At 30.5% G+C, this 20,558-nt stretch overlaps 1 protein-coding gene across 2 annotated transcripts; it reads left to right on the top strand.

The window, feature by feature from the left end:
- Positions 1-1,179: 1,179 nt before the first annotated feature.
- LOC113512400 (menin) lies at positions 1,180-18,892 on the top strand. 2 transcript variants are annotated; one of them, XM_052900123.1, is made up of 6 exons: positions 1,180-1,875; positions 2,313-2,538; positions 3,496-3,802; positions 4,741-4,890; positions 6,714-7,210; positions 18,317-18,892. In XM_052900123.1, exons 1-5 carry the CDS (start codon positions 1,318-1,320, stop codon positions 7,207-7,209), a joined length of 1,737 nt encoding a protein of 578 aa, XP_052756083.1. In that variant the 5' UTR covers positions 1,180-1,317; the 3' UTR covers position 7,210; positions 18,317-18,892. The 2 variants fall into 2 exon arrangements, with proteins under 2 accessions (XP_052756083.1, XP_026752082.2); XM_026896281.3 differs by lacking the exon at positions 18,317-18,892 and having other exon boundaries at positions 6,714-18,245.
- The last annotated feature ends 1,666 nt before the right edge of the window (positions 18,893-20,558 follow it).

Here is a 20,558-nt window from a genome sequence, read left to right as displayed (position 1 = left end):
CTATCTATATTAAAATGAAACTTAAGAAAGTTCCGGTAGCTATAATATCAATAATGCGGCGCTACGTCATTTTCTGTTGCGCACTTTAGTGGTACTTACGCGTCTGTACAATAGTATTATGCGCACAGGGAATTCTCCAGATTATTGAAAGATAGGCAAGATCGGCCCTGCAAGGTCTACACTGCTTAAACTCGGCAAGAACGAATTGCAACCGGAATCATACCCTTTAAGAAATTAAATGGAACAGGAAATGTGACGCAAATTTAAAATAGAATATTAGTAGTAAAGTAATTTGTTTCAACAGAACATTAATGTGCAAGTTACGTAAAAAACTTCTTCTTAACAATAGCATAATAACATATCTAGCACAACATAAAGCTAAGACTAGAATAGTTTGGGTTTAGAGTAAAGAACTCAACCACATTTCAACTGGCCAGAGTACTGCATACAGAGGCCCATAATAAGAAGAGAAGCAAACTGTAGCAATATTCCTGGACATGGAAAAGGTTTTCAATTACATAATGTTTTTGTGTACCACTTGGCCTCCCAAAAAGACATGCCAAGAAGACTAATTCTAATAATCTCTATACCCTATAAAATCACTGGCATATCCCACCGTTCAAACTGAAACACAGTCATGCAAATACAACTGCTTCAGGGTAGAAACACGAATGGGACAGAGGTGTCTCAGCAAACAATTTTTGTACAAAGTCTCCTTGTGGTTATTGTGGGTTATCTCTAAGAGATAGATATATACCATTGCGGACTTTTTTTATAGATCTTCTTAAGGCGTATAATACATATGCGTCTACTGTACATTATTTTGATCTATCTCGTAGGGTTCAACCAGCGTTTGCAATGTAAGCGCAAAAAAATGTTTATTTTATTTACTACATTAAAAACGTCTAAAATTATCTTTACTATATTATGCATGTATTATACATATAAACCTTTCCCTTAAGTCACTCTATCTATAAAAAACAGCATCAAAATCCGTTACGTAAGATTAAAGATCGAAGCATATATAGGGACTGTCAGGAAGCGACTTTGTTTTATGTTATGTAGTGATGATATAGATATAGATATGTCTCTGCCCAAAATATTGATATCATATTGATAGATATCATGAAAGATCTAGCAATTTTAACAACGAACTGGTTGCATAGATTTCTTTGGTACAATTTTTTTTAGTCAAAGCGATGCAGCTTAAACAAGCAAAACTAAAAACGTCAACTAACCGGTACTCTTCGTGTATAAATAATAATAACAAATATATTAATTTGCAAATAAATTATGTAAAATAAACACTTTACGATTATGTCTGGTGTAGCAGAATTTAAGCATTTTTTCCCTATTGACAGTATACAGAGGGTTTGTGATTTATTTCATGAGCAACTACGCAGTGAAAAAGAGCCTGACTTGGCTTTGTTTTCTATAATTGTCGGAGCTGTTGAAAATAATTTGACAAATGTGAAAAACAATGATAAAGAAATGAATTTGTCAACAAACAAATTTGTGAAAATGAAATTTCCATGCGTTGAATGGGAGGAGGTCAAATCGCTTCATGATAGGTTCGTTTCTTTGATGAAAGCAGGAGTTGACGCCAAGTTGTTAAATGGTGAGCACGCAACCCGCGACCTCGTAAAAAGAGTTGCAGACGTAGTCTGGAATTCATTAACCCGAAGTTATTATAAAGATAGAGCACATTTACAATCTATCTATAGTTTCTTGACTGGCAATAAGTTGGATTGTTTTGGTGTTGCTTTTGCTGTGACAGCAGGCTGTCAAGTTTTGGGGAAACGTGATGTACATCTAGCTTTGTCTGAAGATCATGCATGGGTAGTTTTTGGTAAAGATGGATCAGATACAGCAGAGGTAAGTTTCAAATTGGATTACCAATATAAAAATTATTTGATAAAAATTTTATTTGAAAATGTTTAGCTTTTAAAATAAGTCTATTGTTATATTGTGTGATAAAAACTAATACATATATCACTTCAGTATTATATGTAAAATATTAAAATATTTTTAGTAATATTTCTGTTTGAATATTAATATCTTTCAATTTGATATCTTAAATCTAGACAGTAGAGGGTGAATCCTTACAAATTTTTAAGATCTACCTAATGATCTAAATAATAACTTAGAACATGTTACAGAATTACAGATATCAGTATATTAAATTTGTTTAAGTCTGATAAACTCTTGTTACAAGTATAACATTGTAAAAAATAATTGACAATGAAGGTCACTGGCTGCTGTTGCTACATCCATAATTATAGGTATGATAATATATATAATTAATTCTACAGGTAACATGGCATGGTAAAGGTAATGAAGACAAGAGAGGACGGTCAGTAGGTGATGGTGTTTCAGCTCGCTCATGGTTATATGTAGCTGGTAAACCTGTAGTGTGTACCCGTATTATGGAACTGGCAGCATTGGTTTCTTCAATTAATCCTACATTAACACCAACCATTGATGTTCATGAGGTGGCTCAAATGCAGCATAAACTACTATGGTTGTTATATGATAAAGGTAAATATTATAAAAATAGTTCAGTTCAGGACCATTCTTTTCTTTGTAGTGATCTATGGTCTTTGTGGCTTATGACAGTATGTTAAATAATGTATAGTTTGAGAGTTTTAACTTTGATTTTAAATATAAAAGTGAATTCTATATATATCTGGTCACACATAACTAACAGCATGAAAGTGATCTCATTTGATTGAGAGTTCTATTCTCAACAACAATGAAAATTTTGTAATCATTGGACAATATTAGAATAATATGAATGTTTCTTTTTATATTTTGTATTTCAACTTTTATCTGCCTGAGGATAAAAGCACATCTCTCTTTTCTTTATATACTTTGTTAAGTAATCTATTTTGTTGTCATTTATATAATTCAAATCAGTGATGTCAAAGGTAGAAGGTAGTCAAGAAAGAAAATAGTTATTATATGAGAATCCTATTGATAAGTTGGAAGTATAGAGACAAATTTTTAAATTGTTGTTCAACATGTAAAAAATATAAACACTCCCCATACTATTAAAATTAAAATTATAAATTGATAGTTTAGCAAAAATAATATATAATGTAGCATCAAGAATTAAATTTGATATTATATATAAAACTAGCTGATGCATGAGATATTGCCTGTCTTTTTTGGAAATTGGTTCAGGCATTCTGAAAGAATGTTTTTACCAATGAACAGTATTACATTTTTGGTTACATAGATTAGTTATTATAATAGTACTTACAATAATATTTAATATTGTACTGAAAGTTTAGTGATGAAAATCTCTACAAAATTTTACAGTTAAAATTTATCTGGCCTTACTGGGCATGCATAATCTTCTAAATGGTGTAATTGCACATGTTATTATTGTGTCAATCTGGAGCAACAATGTGGGAGATTAAAATTGCATATTTATCTCCTTTAAAAATAGGTTTAAAAAACAATGTTATATCGAATAATCTTTTTCGTCCATAGGACAGCTAGATGCATATCCAATGGCTCTTGGTAACCTTGGTGATTTAGATGAGTATATGAAAATATCCAATTGCACAGAAAATACAGAGGATTCCTCTGTATCAGATGTAAGCCGCACAAATTCTAATAATGGAACACCAAGACCAGATTCAGCTGCTTTATATGCTCAGGCTATAAGATCATCCCGTGTACATTATGAAGACAGACATGTATATCCATATACATTTCAAGGTGGTTATTACCATCGTCACAAAATGTACAAAGAAGCATTTCATGCTTGGGCCTGTGCTGGTGATGTTATAAGACAGTAAGTACTATCTTCTATTACTGTGCTATACAGGTCTGACCTTAGCCTATCGGGCGCTTCTGAGCAAATTTCTGGCATCAACCTGATGACGAAAAAATATACCCATCTTTAACTGTGATACTCCTGAACAAAGTGTTGACGGCGCCCAGTGGTACCTCTGAAGATGAGAAAAAATGAGGTTACAACAAACCCTTTAACTGAGGGACACCTCAGTTAAAGGTTGCTCATCCTTTTTTTGTCGTGAGGTGTGTAACTTAAGCTCGTAAATCCGCGCGGTTCACTCCATCCTTTTATATATTAATCCTATATAGTCCTTCTAACATTGAAACTAGTATAAGCTAACGCTGTGCGTAGCAATTAATGGTATACAACTTTAAAACAATTAGTTATAAAATTTATTGTATTCAATTTGTGTGAATTGTAATACTGTTGCTGTGCCTAAATAAATAAATAAACATCTCGGCGTCCCATTTGTAGCTCGTCCTCCGTGAATCTCGGCGCCGCTCATTCTCATCGTCAATATTCCTCTTATGCGTATATATTATACGCATCGGCAAATGGACTAATAAAAAATTAAAACAGACCTACATAACTACACCTAAAGTATGTTGTCAAATGCTGTCGTCGCTGAATAAGTGGTTCGGCTTTTTATATTCGCGGTTTTTTTATTCGTGGTATAAATATACCACGTAAATACGGAAAATACGGACCCCGCGAATAAAGAGCTTTTACTGTATTGGCCAACTAATCTGCATTCATCCTCTCTTACTGATGCCCCGCCATTTTACACCGATAGTGCAGGCGGGGAAACCATTCCATTCTCACCCATTAAAAAAAAACCCTTTTGCTTCCGATAATAATGTTACGTAACATATTTGCTCATTCATTGTCTTCAACAACTAGCAAGATTGGCACAAACATTATATTTTTTCTTTCAGTTACAACTATTCTCGGGATGATGAAGAGATATATAAAGAATTCTCAGAAATAGCCAATGAATTGATACCCCAACTTATGAAAGCCGAAAGCTCTGGACACTCTGCAAGATCTATTTTAAAAGACCCCGAATGTTTTGCTTCGTTACTTAGGTAAAATATAAAAAAATAGTTTTTTTTTTATAAATAATATGTAATTATTTAAATATAATATATAATCTCAGTTCATAATCCACAATCAGGATCTACATATGGATCCAGGGATAATTTATTTCTTCAATCATCATTAAAGGGATCTATAAATACTAATAATTTTCCTATAAATTATTACTACAATCATTAATACATTATAAATGCAAAAGTTTGTAAGGATTGATGAATGTTTGTTTTTCTTTCACGTAAGAACTACTGGATGGATTTGAATTGAATTTGATAAATAGGTAGGTTATATACAAATTTAGCACATAAGGTACTTTATGTACTCTTTTAGGCGGATGTAGCGGCAAGATACAGCTAGTATTAAGATAATGAATTGTGATTAACAGTATGTTTTGTGTACAATAAAGAATAAAGAAAGAATAAAGCATAATATTTAAATAGTTGCAGTAGTATTTAATATTATTAATAGTTTATTTATTTTAGTGAAATTACAGAGTAGGTATGGGGTATAACAGGTGCACAAGAATGGCAACACACAAATAGTACCTAGGGCATTACAATGTATTCTTTCATATCCATGGTTTTGTTCATTTCTATATATTGTGTATATCTTTTTATCAGGTGGGTAGTCAGTTTGTCATTCTATGTTCCATAATAAAATATTCCAAATCATATACGAGGTTTGTCCGGAAAGTACGTATAAAAGTTTTTTAAAAATTTTATTTTACAATTATTCAGGTAAATCAATTTTATCCCCTTCAAAGTACTCCCCCTGTGACATAATGCACTTGTGCCAACGCCGTTTCCACTGTGAGAAGGCTCCTTGAAAGTCCTCTGGTTGTAGGTTTCTCAGCTGCCCCGTCGTAGCTTTTTTTATCTCATTTATGTCCCCCAAATGCCGCCCCCGAAGTACCAATTTGGTTTTTGGGAACAAGAAGAAGTCACACGGGGCCAAATCCGGCGAATAGGGGGGTGTTCGGTCACCGTAATGGAATTTTTACTCAAAAACTCACGGACAACAAGAGAGGTGTGGGCAGGGGCATTGTCGTGGTGAAGAATCCAACGCCCCTCTCGCGCCAATTCTGGACGAACTCGTGCCACACGAGCTTTGAGGCGTCTGAGCACATCGACGTAGAATTTTCCATCAACTGTCTGGCCTGGAGGGACGAATTCTTGATGGACAATCCCCCGAACATCGAAAAAAACAATCAACATTGTCTTGACATTTGAGCGGGATTTTCTTGATTTTTTTGTTCGTGGTTCCCCGGATGTCTTCCACTCTTTGCTTTCACGGCCATTCTTGCCGAGTTTCGAGAGAAACTTGATTACGACGCGCTGCTCTTCAACGGAAGCGGGCTCCATGCCGACGGGGTTTCGTTAAGAGGTAACTTCACAGATGGCGTGACAAGCCAGTTCGCACCGCACGGCGGTCAGACCAGAACTGAAGCATTGTTAGGGACATAAGGAAGGGGTCCTGCGCTTACCTGGCCTCCCCACTCCTCTTTCTCGCATTCCAGAACACTTTTATACGAACTTTCCGGACAGACCTCGTAAACAAAATTATTTGATAAAAAATCAAAAAGGTTTTTAATTCGGGTGTATTTTATTTTTATGTTTGTTTCCTCATAATTCTGTCAGTTATAAAATGATTTTGCAAGTTATTATTTAATCTAAAACGAGGTGGGACGATCTCATAAAAACTAAGTCAAAATCAGTAATTTAGTTTTTAAATCAATATAACTGGTTTTGCCACAATTGATATGGTGTTCTTTTGTGAAACATAATTATTAAATAATTTGAAATGTTCATGATTACAGATTTTATGATGGCATTTGCAAATGGGAGGAAGGCAGTCAGACCCCAATTCTCCATATTGGATGGGCAAAGCCTCTTGTTAGCACCATATCTAAATTTGATGCTGAAGTCCGAGCACAGGTACACATTATATGTAGTCCTAACAATGATGAACACAATGATAAATTTAAAGACTCTTCTATCAAGGAAGAAAAAGAAGAAAGAGAGAATGAAAAAGACAAATGGAATAATAATTCTGAAAATATTGAGATGAGTGTGCGTGAGCAGTTGACTGCAGCAGTAAATAGTAGACCTCGAGTTACCCTTTATAGCCATAAAATGGCAGCTCTAAAACCATTGCTGTTAGCCGAAAGGTTAAATACCCATGCGTTACAGCTTCAGTTAACGGCTCAGAGTCAACTACAACGTCCACAAGCTCCAATGAAGAGGCGAGACGATGATGAGCCCAGTCCGTGCACGCCAACTCCCCGTGCTAAACGAGCACGTCGAGAACGTTGATGTATGTCTGTAAGAATAATATCTAGTTTAGATACACTAGCGTATACGCTTTCTATCCGACTGGAATCAAATTGGCCATTTGCCACCATCACATTAATTAACAAAATTGAACTTGTGAACTACTGTATATATATTAGACTATTAATATTATTAAGACTATTGATTAATATATTTATATATATTTGCCCTTTAGTTGCATTTATTGTAGTAGTTGCTCTGCATAAACAATGTATGTTTGGGCTGTGCCACCGCATTTTATTCTTTATACAGGTATTTCATAGTACAGGTTATCATAGGTTTGACCAGTCAGGTGAGATAATTTTTTGTCACTTATTTTAATATTTGTAAAATATAGGTAGACTAGTCTTTATCCTTATTATATTTTAAATTAAGTCTAACTCTTAAATAATTATAGTTGTTATCAAAAGGTAGAAAAGATCGCTTTCAGCTATAAGACTGCTTTTTATTTTCTCAGTTCAATTGTGTAATTGTCTATAATAATTTTACTACTGTAATCTGTTGGAGGAAACAATAAAGAGTATCTATGAATAAAGAGTATGAAGCTAATAATCAATTATAAATATTTAAGAGTTTAATATGTGATTGTCACTATTACATAACACCATGCAATGGATATTTAGATGCCATTATAGTGATTAGAAATAATAACAAAAGTTATTTATGATTTGTTAATAAAATAATATACCTAAAGAAAGAAGGAAAGTAGTTCCTTGGCCAAAAGTTTGTTGTATTTATGTGTATGACAGTGTCATTCAACTTATTTAACTTTAAAATTTGTAATATGTATATTTGGTTTTCATTTGTATGTATTTTGGTGGTGACTGTTGTCCATGGAGTAGATACAAAGATTTTCCTCTTTGCTATCTAGCTTAATATATTTTTACACGTGATTGTAGTGATAAAATTAAGCGCAAACAACAAAGAGAAAACATAAAGATAGAAATAATTATTTGAATAAGTAAGTATATATTACTTATTTAACTTGTTAAATGATACATAACGTTATCAAACCTCATAACATGAATCAGATATATATATATATATATATATATATATATGTCTGTGTATATATAGAAGTTTTTACACCTGCCTTAACAGTAGTAACCGATCATAAGCGTTAGAATAAAGATCATCGTACTGCACGTCTAGAGTCATACGACAATGTATATCCTCTGAACGTCACTATGAATAAGTATTAATTAATTACATTTAAATATATTACGTGTTAGTTGTGTATTTTGTATACAGTAAACAGTTTGTACATAACAAATTCAGATGACAATATTTTCTTGTTTCATACTTTTCAAGGCATAATTTTGAGGTAGTCATGTTTTAAATTTATTTTTTATTTAAATTATTTTAGAGTAATAATGGAGGTAATGGAGTGGTAACCTTGCCAGCATTAACGGTATACACTGGCGGGGCACCAGTGAAGGATAATAAGTGAGATTGAAAAAGCAGGCCAGTTAGCCCTGAATTCCAGATGAATTCATCCAATGATTTCCAGGGAGGCCCACGTGAAGGTCGACCTAGTTGGACATGTTGCTATCAATGGGACTGGTAGTCCGCATTATTAACAATATCTCCTCTTCTGTGGTGCTTTTTTGTTTAGAAATTATCGATAGATGTCGCAATACGTTTGAAACAATTTTGAACAAATAATATAAATACTTATAGATGAAAATTATACATTGTTATTCTTTCATGCAGTACTTCTTTATTTTCGTTACAATATTGTCAAAATAATAAATTTTTGGTTTAAACGTGTAGTCTAAATATATTGGAGCTTTAAAGCCAGATTCACACTGTAGTGCCAGTCGCGGTCGGCCCTCGGTCCGAAATTAGTCTGGTAAAATATTAACGTAGGAAACAGGAGCTGATTCTGAGCCACCATTTCTTTAAACCTATCCATTCAATTAACATTTTTATTTGATAATAATAATAACTTTATTGCATAACCATTATTGGAACAAACTCAGCACTGGAAATTTAAGTAAAAGTTGGTACGAATTCATTTGTACATTTAGATCAGCTTAAACATCTGTGTTTGAATTAGGTTATAAAACCTGTATACATATATATATATATATATATATATATATTATAATTAAAATTAAAATTTAAGATAAATTAAAATTTTGCTGTAATGGTCAGGTACATGCGGGCAGCGGCCGGCAAAAATTGTATGAAAATCCATATCTGTCGTGTTTTGCGGCCAGATAAATTATTATGTAAACTCATCTGTCCTGTAATTTAAAAATGAAATGACCTTTTAATTCGAAACATGGCTACCAAGGAGGTAACTAATAAAAGGTATCATTTAAATTTCGAACTGGCTTGCAAATAGAAAGCTGTTTATTGAAAAGAAAACAAAGAAACATTTTGATGTGTGAAAAATTATTATTGTTCGTTATTCGTCATTGAACTTAAAAAGTAAAATTGTGTTTTTGATTTCCGCGCATTGTTTGAGAAAAGTACTATACAAGCCGTGGCCACAACTAGGCATTGATGGACTCACGTATGTTTGCACGTTTGCACGTTCGTCCATCAATGCCTCAGTTGCTGCCCACTGCAGTAATGTACTTTTATATAAATAAACCATCATCCACTAAATTATTTGATATATGAATATATAATATATATAATACTAAATAATATCATTATTTGCATATGTTTTTTTTAACACGAGTAATTATAGTTTGAATAATATTAGAATACTTATTGCGCCAAATAGTTGTCGCCTCATTTTTTTTCACTACCCAAAGGTCGTCTGGAAAAGATTGCTTTAGTGATAAGACCGCTTATTGTATTTTTTTTTTATTGTTTTTTTCTTTAAATGGTGCAATAAACCCATAAACTGTAAAAAAATGACTTAAATTTATTAGAAATTTATTTTACATTAGTCCTTAGATTTGGTTGTGATATCAAATTGAGTTTTTAATTTTAGATATAGGTTTAGAGGAATGGCGCTTCAGAATCGGCTTTTTCCTGTGTATTCATACTATCTGTTAGTACTCTTCCGTTCCAGTCACGATTAATTTCGAACTATTTCTTCTTAATCAGAATGAACATGTGGACGTGGCCAAACATTCGTCACTAGTCCTTGCAATCACATTGCTTAGTCGTCTATGCGATCTTATCTTTATATTTACTCCATGCTTATTTCTATTTGATGATGCAAATACATATTTAGTTATGAGGTTTTACAGAAAATGATGGTAGTGATCTTACATTTATGTAAATCTATGTGATTTTTAATGTAATAGAATAGGAAAACTTAGATCAGTTTGAAGTGTTACTAATTGATTAGTTAAAGTACCTAGAATGTGCTAATTAACGGCGGCATACTGTAGAAATTGCAGCAATCCTGAAAATTGGCATAGTTATTTATCGAGTTAAATTAATTTTGTAAAGAAAGTTTACTTCCCAACGAGAGTTCAAAAAGCAAAGAATAGATCAAAGAATATATTTGACGAATTATTCTAAAATTATGCAACGAATAAAAAAAATAAAATAAAGGGACCTTGTAGCTGAAATAATTTTGCACATTTTTATGTCTTTTTCAACATCCTAACTCAAAATGTAACCAAGTTATAAATGTGAAAACAACTATGCTTTCAACATAACCTTATATTTTTCTTGTTACATTTTGACATAGCCTTTGAAATGTTTATCACTACATAGTATAAAACAAAGTCGCTGTCGCTGTCTGCCCGTCCCTATGTATGCTTAAACCTTCAAAACTACGCAACGAATTTTGAAACGGTTTTTTAAATAGATAGAGTGATTCAAGAGAAAGATTTATATGTATAATACATGCATAATATAGTAGAGGAACACTGATAATTTTAGAGGTTTCTAATGTGATGTTGTAATGTAATGGGGGGCCGGCGACGCTATTATATGTAGTATCAGCATTGCACCCGTGCGAAGCCGGGGCGGGTCGCTAGTAACTTCATACATTGATATGATACAAATTTGCTAATAGTCTCAATTCGAAAAACCGATAAACATAGGTTCTTAACCAAAACTTTATTTCAGACTAGTTTTTACACGCGACATCGTCCGCGTATAATATTCTTCTCTTCCATATAATACGTATACCAAATTTCATAGTGATTAGTTAATCGGTTAAGCTACTATAAGGTAACAAACAAACAGACTCACTTTCGTATTTATAGGAAAGGATTATACGTGCTCTGGGCTGAGACAGGAAGTGCTCAAATCAGTCCTTAAAAACCTCAATAAAACAACTTGACATGGCTATAACTTTTAAATTATAATACTAATTTGAAAAAGCTATCTCATTTTAAAGTAATAACTATCTTCTTTGATACGTACTAAATATTAAAACCGAATTTCGTTAAATAAAAAAAAATTATTTAACTTTTTATTGCATCAAAAACATAAATATATACAATGACATATAAACAATTCAACTGGAATACAGTAGCATGAAGTACAGATTAATTATTAGGGACATATTTGTGCAAAATCGGACTGCAATATTCATTATCTTTATATAATTTGTATCAAAACATAAACTTATTGAAAGCTCAATATGTTTAATATAAATTCTAATTCCTCAGAAACTGAGACCGAAGCGCTTTGCGTCTTTCTTCTTCATTCGGCTAAGGAGTGGAAGTCACTCCCTGCTTATGTTTTCTCATCTAAATATAAAATATAGTGGTGCAATTTAAGGCAAATGTAAATAGACTATTCGTGGGCCCACAAGCCCCATCTTAGAGCACATCAGCACATTACATCAGGTGAAATTGTGATCAATTGCAATAATAAAAAAAAATACAATGTTGCCAAAAATTTCTATCAACACGCTTTATTTGAAATAACGCCACACACACATTGCTAAAAATACGAATATTTGCTTGATTTAAGTACCCATAAAGTAACAGAACCTGACCTAATTATTATAAAACATGGTATTGATTTATAAAGTCCATTTAGTGGGCCAAAAAATAAAGTTGTTTTAAGTATTGATTTTATAAAATGAAAAAAAGAAGATAAATAGAATTTTGTCATTTATATTTTTTTTTTTTAGGTATACCGTATTATTTTTTACTTTTCAAATAACATCGTTACAAATTTTAAACTTTTCTTAGTAGTGTTTGATTTTCAATCGACTTAAAAAAAGGAGGATTTTTTTAATTGGGTGGTATTTTTTTGTTTGTTATTTTTATTTCTATTTTTTAATGTTTTTTACTGATCAGGTTATTTTTAATAACAAATTACATAAATTTTCTAAATATTGTTTAAATTTTTTTATTTTTAAAATGAACCTACAGTCCACTTTGCGTTTCGGGAAACGTAAGTGAAGTGAGTATTTCATACTTAAATAACTTATATTACTTTTATTTGAAATGATAAACTTTTCAGTCGGTTTTTTTAGACTACAATCTTAGATTATTTTAAATTAGTTAAAAAATTATAAGTTTATAGTAGTTTTAAAATAACGGGTGTATTATGTAAAGTGCAGACTTTACAGCGTAAAAAAATGTTCCATCTTTAAATTATCATATCTTGATTTATTTTTCACATAGGATGTTAAAAATACCAAAACGTGCAGAATTACTTCAGCCACAATGTGGTTGATTCTGAGGGGCCGTTACTCTAAACCTCTTGACCTATTATTTTAAGTTGCTAGTTTAGTAAAATTATTGTTTTATGGACTATCAGAAACTAATTTTATGATAATTTTGATTTAAATTTATTAGAAATAAAGATTCCGAAAAATAAGTGTGTAACAAGGGCCCTCACTAGACACTGCAAACTTAACAAGCATATGGCCTAACTAGGTATATACTCAAAAAGTGTTTGCAAATTTTGTTATAATGAGGAAGAATCGCCACAGCATTAAATTTGTGGATATAGCCCACACATAAACAATATATTTCCTTTGGAAAACACTCTATATCCTGAGATTTATACACTTTTAAACAACTACGGCAATTTTCGAGCTTGCAGCAATTTTTTCTACTATCGACTTACTTTTTCTGTACTAAGTATGCTTACAAATGGAAAAATAATTTTAGACCTAATATTAACACAAGGCGGATAAAATTGTACATATTATTTTAATGAAGAACAAACATTTAGATGTGATATTCAGTATATTAACACTATAATAATATTCACTTTTTATTTATATGATTAACAATAATAGCATGATATGACATCCATGCACAAGTTCCAAGGATTAGCATATATAAGCGAACTGGCCTTCATCACACTAGATGTAGAGATGAATAGAAAGATAGGATAAAGTGGTACCCGTATCGATACTTTTATTCGATACAGTGTCGTCATAGAGTATTGATAGATATGTATGTAGAGTTTAGGATAAAAATAACAACAATTATTAATATTGGGGTTGTATCTGGAGCGCTATTTCTCTAATCCTCCTCTAATATTTTAATTTGTGGGTACAGAAATATAATATTTTTTAAAATCTATTAGTTTATTTCATACTGATTCTTAGAATTAAGATGAAGCTATTATTTCAAATTAAAATTTTCATTTTAGAGATAGGTTTAGAGAAATGGTGTCTCATTGTTAATTGACATTTATATCAATTATCATGTATTATCTAAGTCAAAAAAAGGGGGTTATCGTTCATAACTTAGGCTAGCATTACGATAACAGATTATTTTCTGATAGATCATGAGCCGTGACTCCATTGGTACTGGCTGTTTAATATTCGATCAACAAAAAAATATTTCTTATTCAATGTAGATGGCTCTCATGGCCGAATTATTTATCTAAGTTGGCATTGTCACACCGATATGAGTACATTTGACTAAACCATTACCTATTTGCTTTTAAAATATCGATAGCAAAAGTACTTGGTATTTAAAAAAAACATTAAGTATGTACGAGTATTTACTCGAATCCCTTTAATTCTAACTAGGTCAGAACTCTAACGACGGTGTTTTTTTTATTATGTAATTTTGTAAATTATTTTTATAATGGCATTATTATTACTGTTGATAAGCTAATAGGTATCGACGATATGAAAGACGACGGCAGAATTGATTGCGAGCACGAACAAATCTAAAAAATAATATCTGTATTTTTTATTGACTTATATGGGCACATGCGATATTTCCGTCAGTTCTTAATTGGTTTTGGTCTCTAGGGGTTGCAATCCCGCAGTATTATCTTTCCGGCTGGAAATTTGTGGTAAATTTACAATTACGTAAAGGGACAACCCTCTACAATTTTCGCACGAGATTTAACCGGGTGTTCGATTTTTTGAATGAACATTTACAGTTTTTTTAGCTGTTATACTATTAAAATTATTTTTTACTATTTTATAATTTTTGATTTCCAAAAAATATATTATAGTTTTTAAATTATTCTTATAGTAATAAATAATCATAAAAATCATATAAGAAGACGAATACGTATAATTTTTTCTGGGCTCTGGTAGGAAGTGGATTAAAAATATATTTATATCTGAAAATAAAAAAAACTCCATATTGCGAATTATTTATATTGAACCAAACTAAATATATATAATTCTTGGTATTTCAAAAATCAAACTGATAAACATTATATACATTAAAAACTTTGTTAATTCACTAAGAATCGACAGAAATCAGCACATCAATAACATATTACTTTTATTAGTTATTATCTCGCGGCTTCGCCTTGTCCTAAGTTAGGATATAATCTACCTGTGTATCAAATTTAAATTCGTTCAGTAGTTTTTGCGTAAAAGAGTAACAAACATCCGGCCATCCATCCATTGTTATAAACTTTTGCATTTATAATATTAATAGGATATATATTATGTGTTTATACATTTAAAGTACTTTTGCTATTAAATTGTTCAAAAATTTTTCATGTGGGATTTATTGCACAAATGCGGAATTTTCAGAGGTCTATTGAGACGCAGGAAATCGCTGGAATGTGGTGGAAATCGTCAGAATGTTACCACATTCCAAAGATTTCCACGATGCACGATTGCAGGATGCAGAATTACAAACCCTATTTTGTTCCTATACAAGTAATATCAAAATTGAAGTGGAACGAAATTACATGTTTGTTACTTATACATTTTGTGATACAATTTAGGGGCGACTTTTGACTATTCAAATATTTTTTAATAATCTTTTTAAAATATAAGATCATTATGTACTTTGTAGTCATATTTAGATACATAATGGAGCTATATGGTCAAATTTTTCACCAAAGAAATATAGGTCTAAAAACGACAAAAAATTGTGAACCTCTTGTACTACGCGTGCAGCTGTTAGCATGTCAGGCTCATAATATGTTTGTTGTTATTGAATTTTTGTTTCACGACATGTATATAGAGTAGGTTCTTAGTTTTACGTAGCTATCAACTTTGATTTTATCCTGATTATAAGTCTACTCCATTACTCTTAAACTACACAAGATATGATACAATATAAACATTTTACAGCTATTAAAGTTTACGACTAATTTAGTTCAAATTGTTTTGATGATTCTATAATATTACTAGTTTGCTCGCAGCTCTATCTATTGACCAGGATAAAAAATAGCCTGGCTTCAAGCCATTTTACATTTATAAGTAAGAATTATTATTTGAAATGTTTGATGATAATTTTTTTTATATTTCCTGGAAAGCGAGTTATATAAGACAATAAATATTGTGAATACCAATGATAAATAATTTGAACGCTTATCTTTTTACAATTTAAAAAAAATAACGTCAGAGTTATTATCACGGAACAATTGACTGAAATTAATTATGGAATTTTGCGTGAAATAAATAAGTAGGTAGGTACTTAATTATAGGCCACGCGGGCAAATATAAGAACATATGTTTAATTTCGTTGACAAAAGATTAAAAATATAACATTGTACAAATGGTTTGTTGCAGCTGTATAGTAGTCTATACCTATAAAAACAAATTTGATTAAGCTACATAAAACATTATAAGGCAATACAATAAACATTAAAAGATACGTAGTTCATTGTAATATTTTACATTATTATTTTATCATTTGATGAACATAATGTATTGTGTAAGTATTATCTAAGATTAAATATGTAATAGTGTATTATATTGAAATCATGAAACATTTAATTATCTATAATTATTATTAAATATAATTTTAGATTACTACAGATTTTAAGATATTGAGGTACATTTGTTTAATTTATATTAATAACGTAATATTGAGTTTCTAAACAGGAACAAGTAATAGGCTCTCTAATTGCATGGTTTTAAAGATCTGGTAATATCATTAATCAATCAATCAAAGAATATTTAACCTAATATTTACTTGTAGAGATCTGCAATTAATAAACTTGCACAGTTACATAAAAAACTATATTAATCATAAAATTTTTATAATGCGCATTGATCCTTCGGACTATACATTTTTTATATAATTTTGATGATTTTTACAAACACAGTAGAAACGTCCTTAGAACTTGTGAAGATTTTACTTTTCAACCCTGTATCCGTACAACTGTCGCCTAAATGTGACTTATAAATTTAATTTAAATATAATAGAAATGTATTTGTAGGTATCTTTTAAATACATAAATCTTTTCACTATTGTGCTACCTTACAGATAGGTACCACAGAACAAAAACATTCTCGTATGCGACATCTACTGTTTTTTTTTTCTGTACTGAAATTTAATACAGTGGATAAAAAATGTTTTAAATGTACCTACAAAATGAGATTTGAACCTGTACCTAAAAAATACAGTGGGCTTCAAATTATAGGCGTGTATATGCAAAATGATTTTCGATGTAAACATTATTACAGTTTCAATAAAAATTATACATTCTAATTATGTAACAATGGAACTACTTACAAATTTGCTTTAAATTGACCCAACGCAAAAAAAGGTTTTTAATTTTTCTTTCCTAAATAGTTTTGCTTGTACGCCCCCTATGGATTGAAGCTAAACATAGTGGTATGATAAAAAGCTGATAATTATATTTTCAAGACCGTATCACATTGTGAGATTAACTACATTTTACCACCTATTAACACAACAACAATTAACATCAAATATCTATTTCCATGAGCTATTTTGAATAAGGGTACTTCATTGATCTATATATTTGTATTGATTTGTGTATGTTATTTATATAACACTATTGTTTTTATTATCGCAAAGTTGCAACTTAATCAAATTTAAAATGATTTATAAGCATTTTTGTTGCAACATAAAGTTATGAGTATGATAAATGTAAATTTTATTTTTTGCCATTTTAAAATAATACTTACAATTAGTTAAGTACTTATGTTCTTTTATTAATAATTTATTAGCAATAAGTTATTATTTTATTATTGCATTCAAATATATACCTAATATTATTATGTGTAATGTGATTGTGATTGTTGTATCAGTAATGTGCCCGTAGGAAGGGCATAATTTTATATTAATAATACACGCTAAAATATGTATTATTAATTATTATAAATGCTTTTACCTATAATAATTATGACTTGTAAATTCTAAATCAGTTAAGACTTAAAACTTTCTTTTAACGTAAGTAATTGTAATTGCATTTATAACATTTTTTTATTTCTTATTATAAAAATTCAGAATTACAGAAAACATGTTGTATTAACATTCGGACACCACATAGGTTTACATCAATGTTAGCTACATTGATACTATTCAACTTATCTTAACATCATGCACGAAGTATTTTTGTTTTAAGAATACTATTCTATTTTATTTAAAAAAATATATTTTCATAAATCATACTATTTTTTTAAGTACTTATTAGGTACATATAATTATTATTTTTACCTTGTATTTCTCTTGTATGTAAATTTTACATTCCATAGGAGTTTAGGTAAAATTAATTACTGTAAACTTTAATATTATAATACCTACATTTGATTAGTAGTAAATGTTAAACTTGATGAAAGACTGGGTTTGTATTTTTAAATTATACTATAAACAATCTATTATACTTAATAAATTCGTCACAAATTGTTAATCCGAAAGATAATTATTATATTAGAATTGATTAAATGATTCTTTTTATTTATTTGTATCATCAACAATTTTTTCTATCTTATTTATTTAGAAACTTGTCTTTTTAGGTACGTCAGAACTAATTTTTTATAACTGCACAAGCATCTAGGCTTAAATGGATGGAATAGAGAATGGATATACACAGAAAATATGTGTAAGGGTTACCACAAGTGTTAAATAAATTAAAAAAGAAACTATATATCTTTTTATCAGAACCTAATTATAGCTTATTTGTTTAATCATAAAGTCAGTCAAAAACGATACTCATATCGAAAAACCGACAATTTTAATAACTTTTTTATTTCATCCACTAATACAACTTGATCACATACCTACTATAACATACCTATGTTTATATTTAATCACGTAGTATTCATAGCAGTGTTTCTTATTCACGCTTATATAGTTGAACAGATTTGAATGAAATTGGTGATATCCTTACTTAATACATAAGATTCAAAGCTGCGGAAGATAACTAGTTTCTTATAAGAATATTTTTTTTTAAAGATTAAATGAGTGATGATCTAGCAGTAGAAAACTGATGGTGTAGCGGTTTTCGCATTGCCTTATCTCCCGACGATCGACCATTCAATTACCGCATAATAAAAATATTTGTATTTACGAGTCTATTTGTATTTACTATTATTTACTATCAGTCTGGATATTTCCTATGGATATTTGTAAAAAAATAAGTTTGACTAAGTTAGATTTATTTTAGCCAAATTGGGCCAAACTTAGTCAAACTAAATCAAATTAATGAAGTGTAATCAAATTTGGTCAATTTGGTTAGACTATATCGTTTTTTTAATGGGGTTATAATAGCAGGTAGCACCGCCTGTATTATAGGTACACTGCCGCGAGATACGATTGAAAGACGATGATGATGAAAGCAGGTCAGTTGTCCCATTGTGACAAATTCAACAAAAACTATGTCTATATAACGCAATTAAAATAATGAAAGATACTTTAGTAGAAAAACTAGATATCAACTGACTATCATACACGTAAACGTAGGTACATAGGCACAGCTACGTATTTATCATTTGTTTTACGCGATCTAAATATATTTCAGTACCAATTTGTAATAAATATATTGTAATATTATATAATTGCCCAGTGCGGATTTTAGGATAAATAAAAAAAATATTTTTTTAGTATTATTTTTGCACACTACAGTAGGAAATACAGATAAGAAACTGTTATATAACACTGTTAGTGATTTGACATTTTATAATTAAATATTGTGCCTTCCAAAAAAAGAAATCCGATTTAAATTATGAGAAAACAAGTTATTTTGAACTATAAACTACTATACCGATTTTTTTTACAACACGGGGCAAACGAGCATGCGGCTCACCTGGAGGTAAGTGAGTACCGCCGCCCATGACATTAACTAACGGCATTGCAGGTGTGCTGCCGGCTTTAATCGGTTACAATCTACGACTTATTTGGATAAGGATTTAAACGACTACATGACATTATTTCTTGCCAATTTTCATGATTCTAGGTCAATGGGAAGTACCCTATAGAAAGACCTGAGTATATGATATTAATTTCAACTTGATACCTCTACGTGTTCCTAAGAAAAAGGGTCTTGAAAGACGAACTGACAGATGGACAGACAACGAAGTAATTCCATAAGGATCCTTTTTCCCTTTGATGGTACGGAACCCTAGAAAAATCCTAGTATCCTCGACATAAATCAAAGTACATTATTTTGATTTATCTCGTGGGATTCAGTCAGCGTTTGCAATATAAGCGCGAAAAATGTGTTCATTTACATCACAGAAACTTCTAAATTTATTAGTGTTTCCTTACAATATTATTCATGTATTATACATATACCTTACTCTTGAATCACTCTATGTATTAAAAAAACCGCTTCAAAATTGTTGCGTAGTTTTAAACATTTAAGTAGACATAGGGACGGATAGACAGCGACAATGACTTTGTTTTATACTATATAGTGATAGTGATGATGATGATAATAATGATGATGCTTTTTGCTAGTACAAAGACCCAAAGTATAAGTTCGACACAGGATTGACATAAGCTGTACAAATTAATTTCAGGTTTTTTTATTTATCCGAGATATCACATTCATATACCAACTATAAGTAAGTATATAACATACTTGGAGCATCCAACTAAGAAATTAGAAACTACTAAGAAAGAAATTTCACTTTTTCAGTATTACTCACCTTTTTTTTTTAATATAAAAAAATGTGATAAACTATTATTTATAACAATTGATAAAATTTAAATTCTTCAAATTAATAATTTGTATTGATTAATGTGAATGTGTCACTT

This window comes from Galleria mellonella, unplaced genomic scaffold (assembly GCF_026898425.1).
Source record: "Galleria mellonella isolate WM207_F2 unplaced genomic scaffold, CSIRO_AGI_GalMel_v1 utg64, whole genome shotgun sequence".
Lineage (NCBI taxonomy): Eukaryota > Metazoa > Arthropoda > Insecta > Lepidoptera > Pyralidae > Galleria > Galleria mellonella.
Note: the sequence above shows the minus strand (reverse complement) of the source record. Positions and strands in the feature narration are given on the sequence as shown.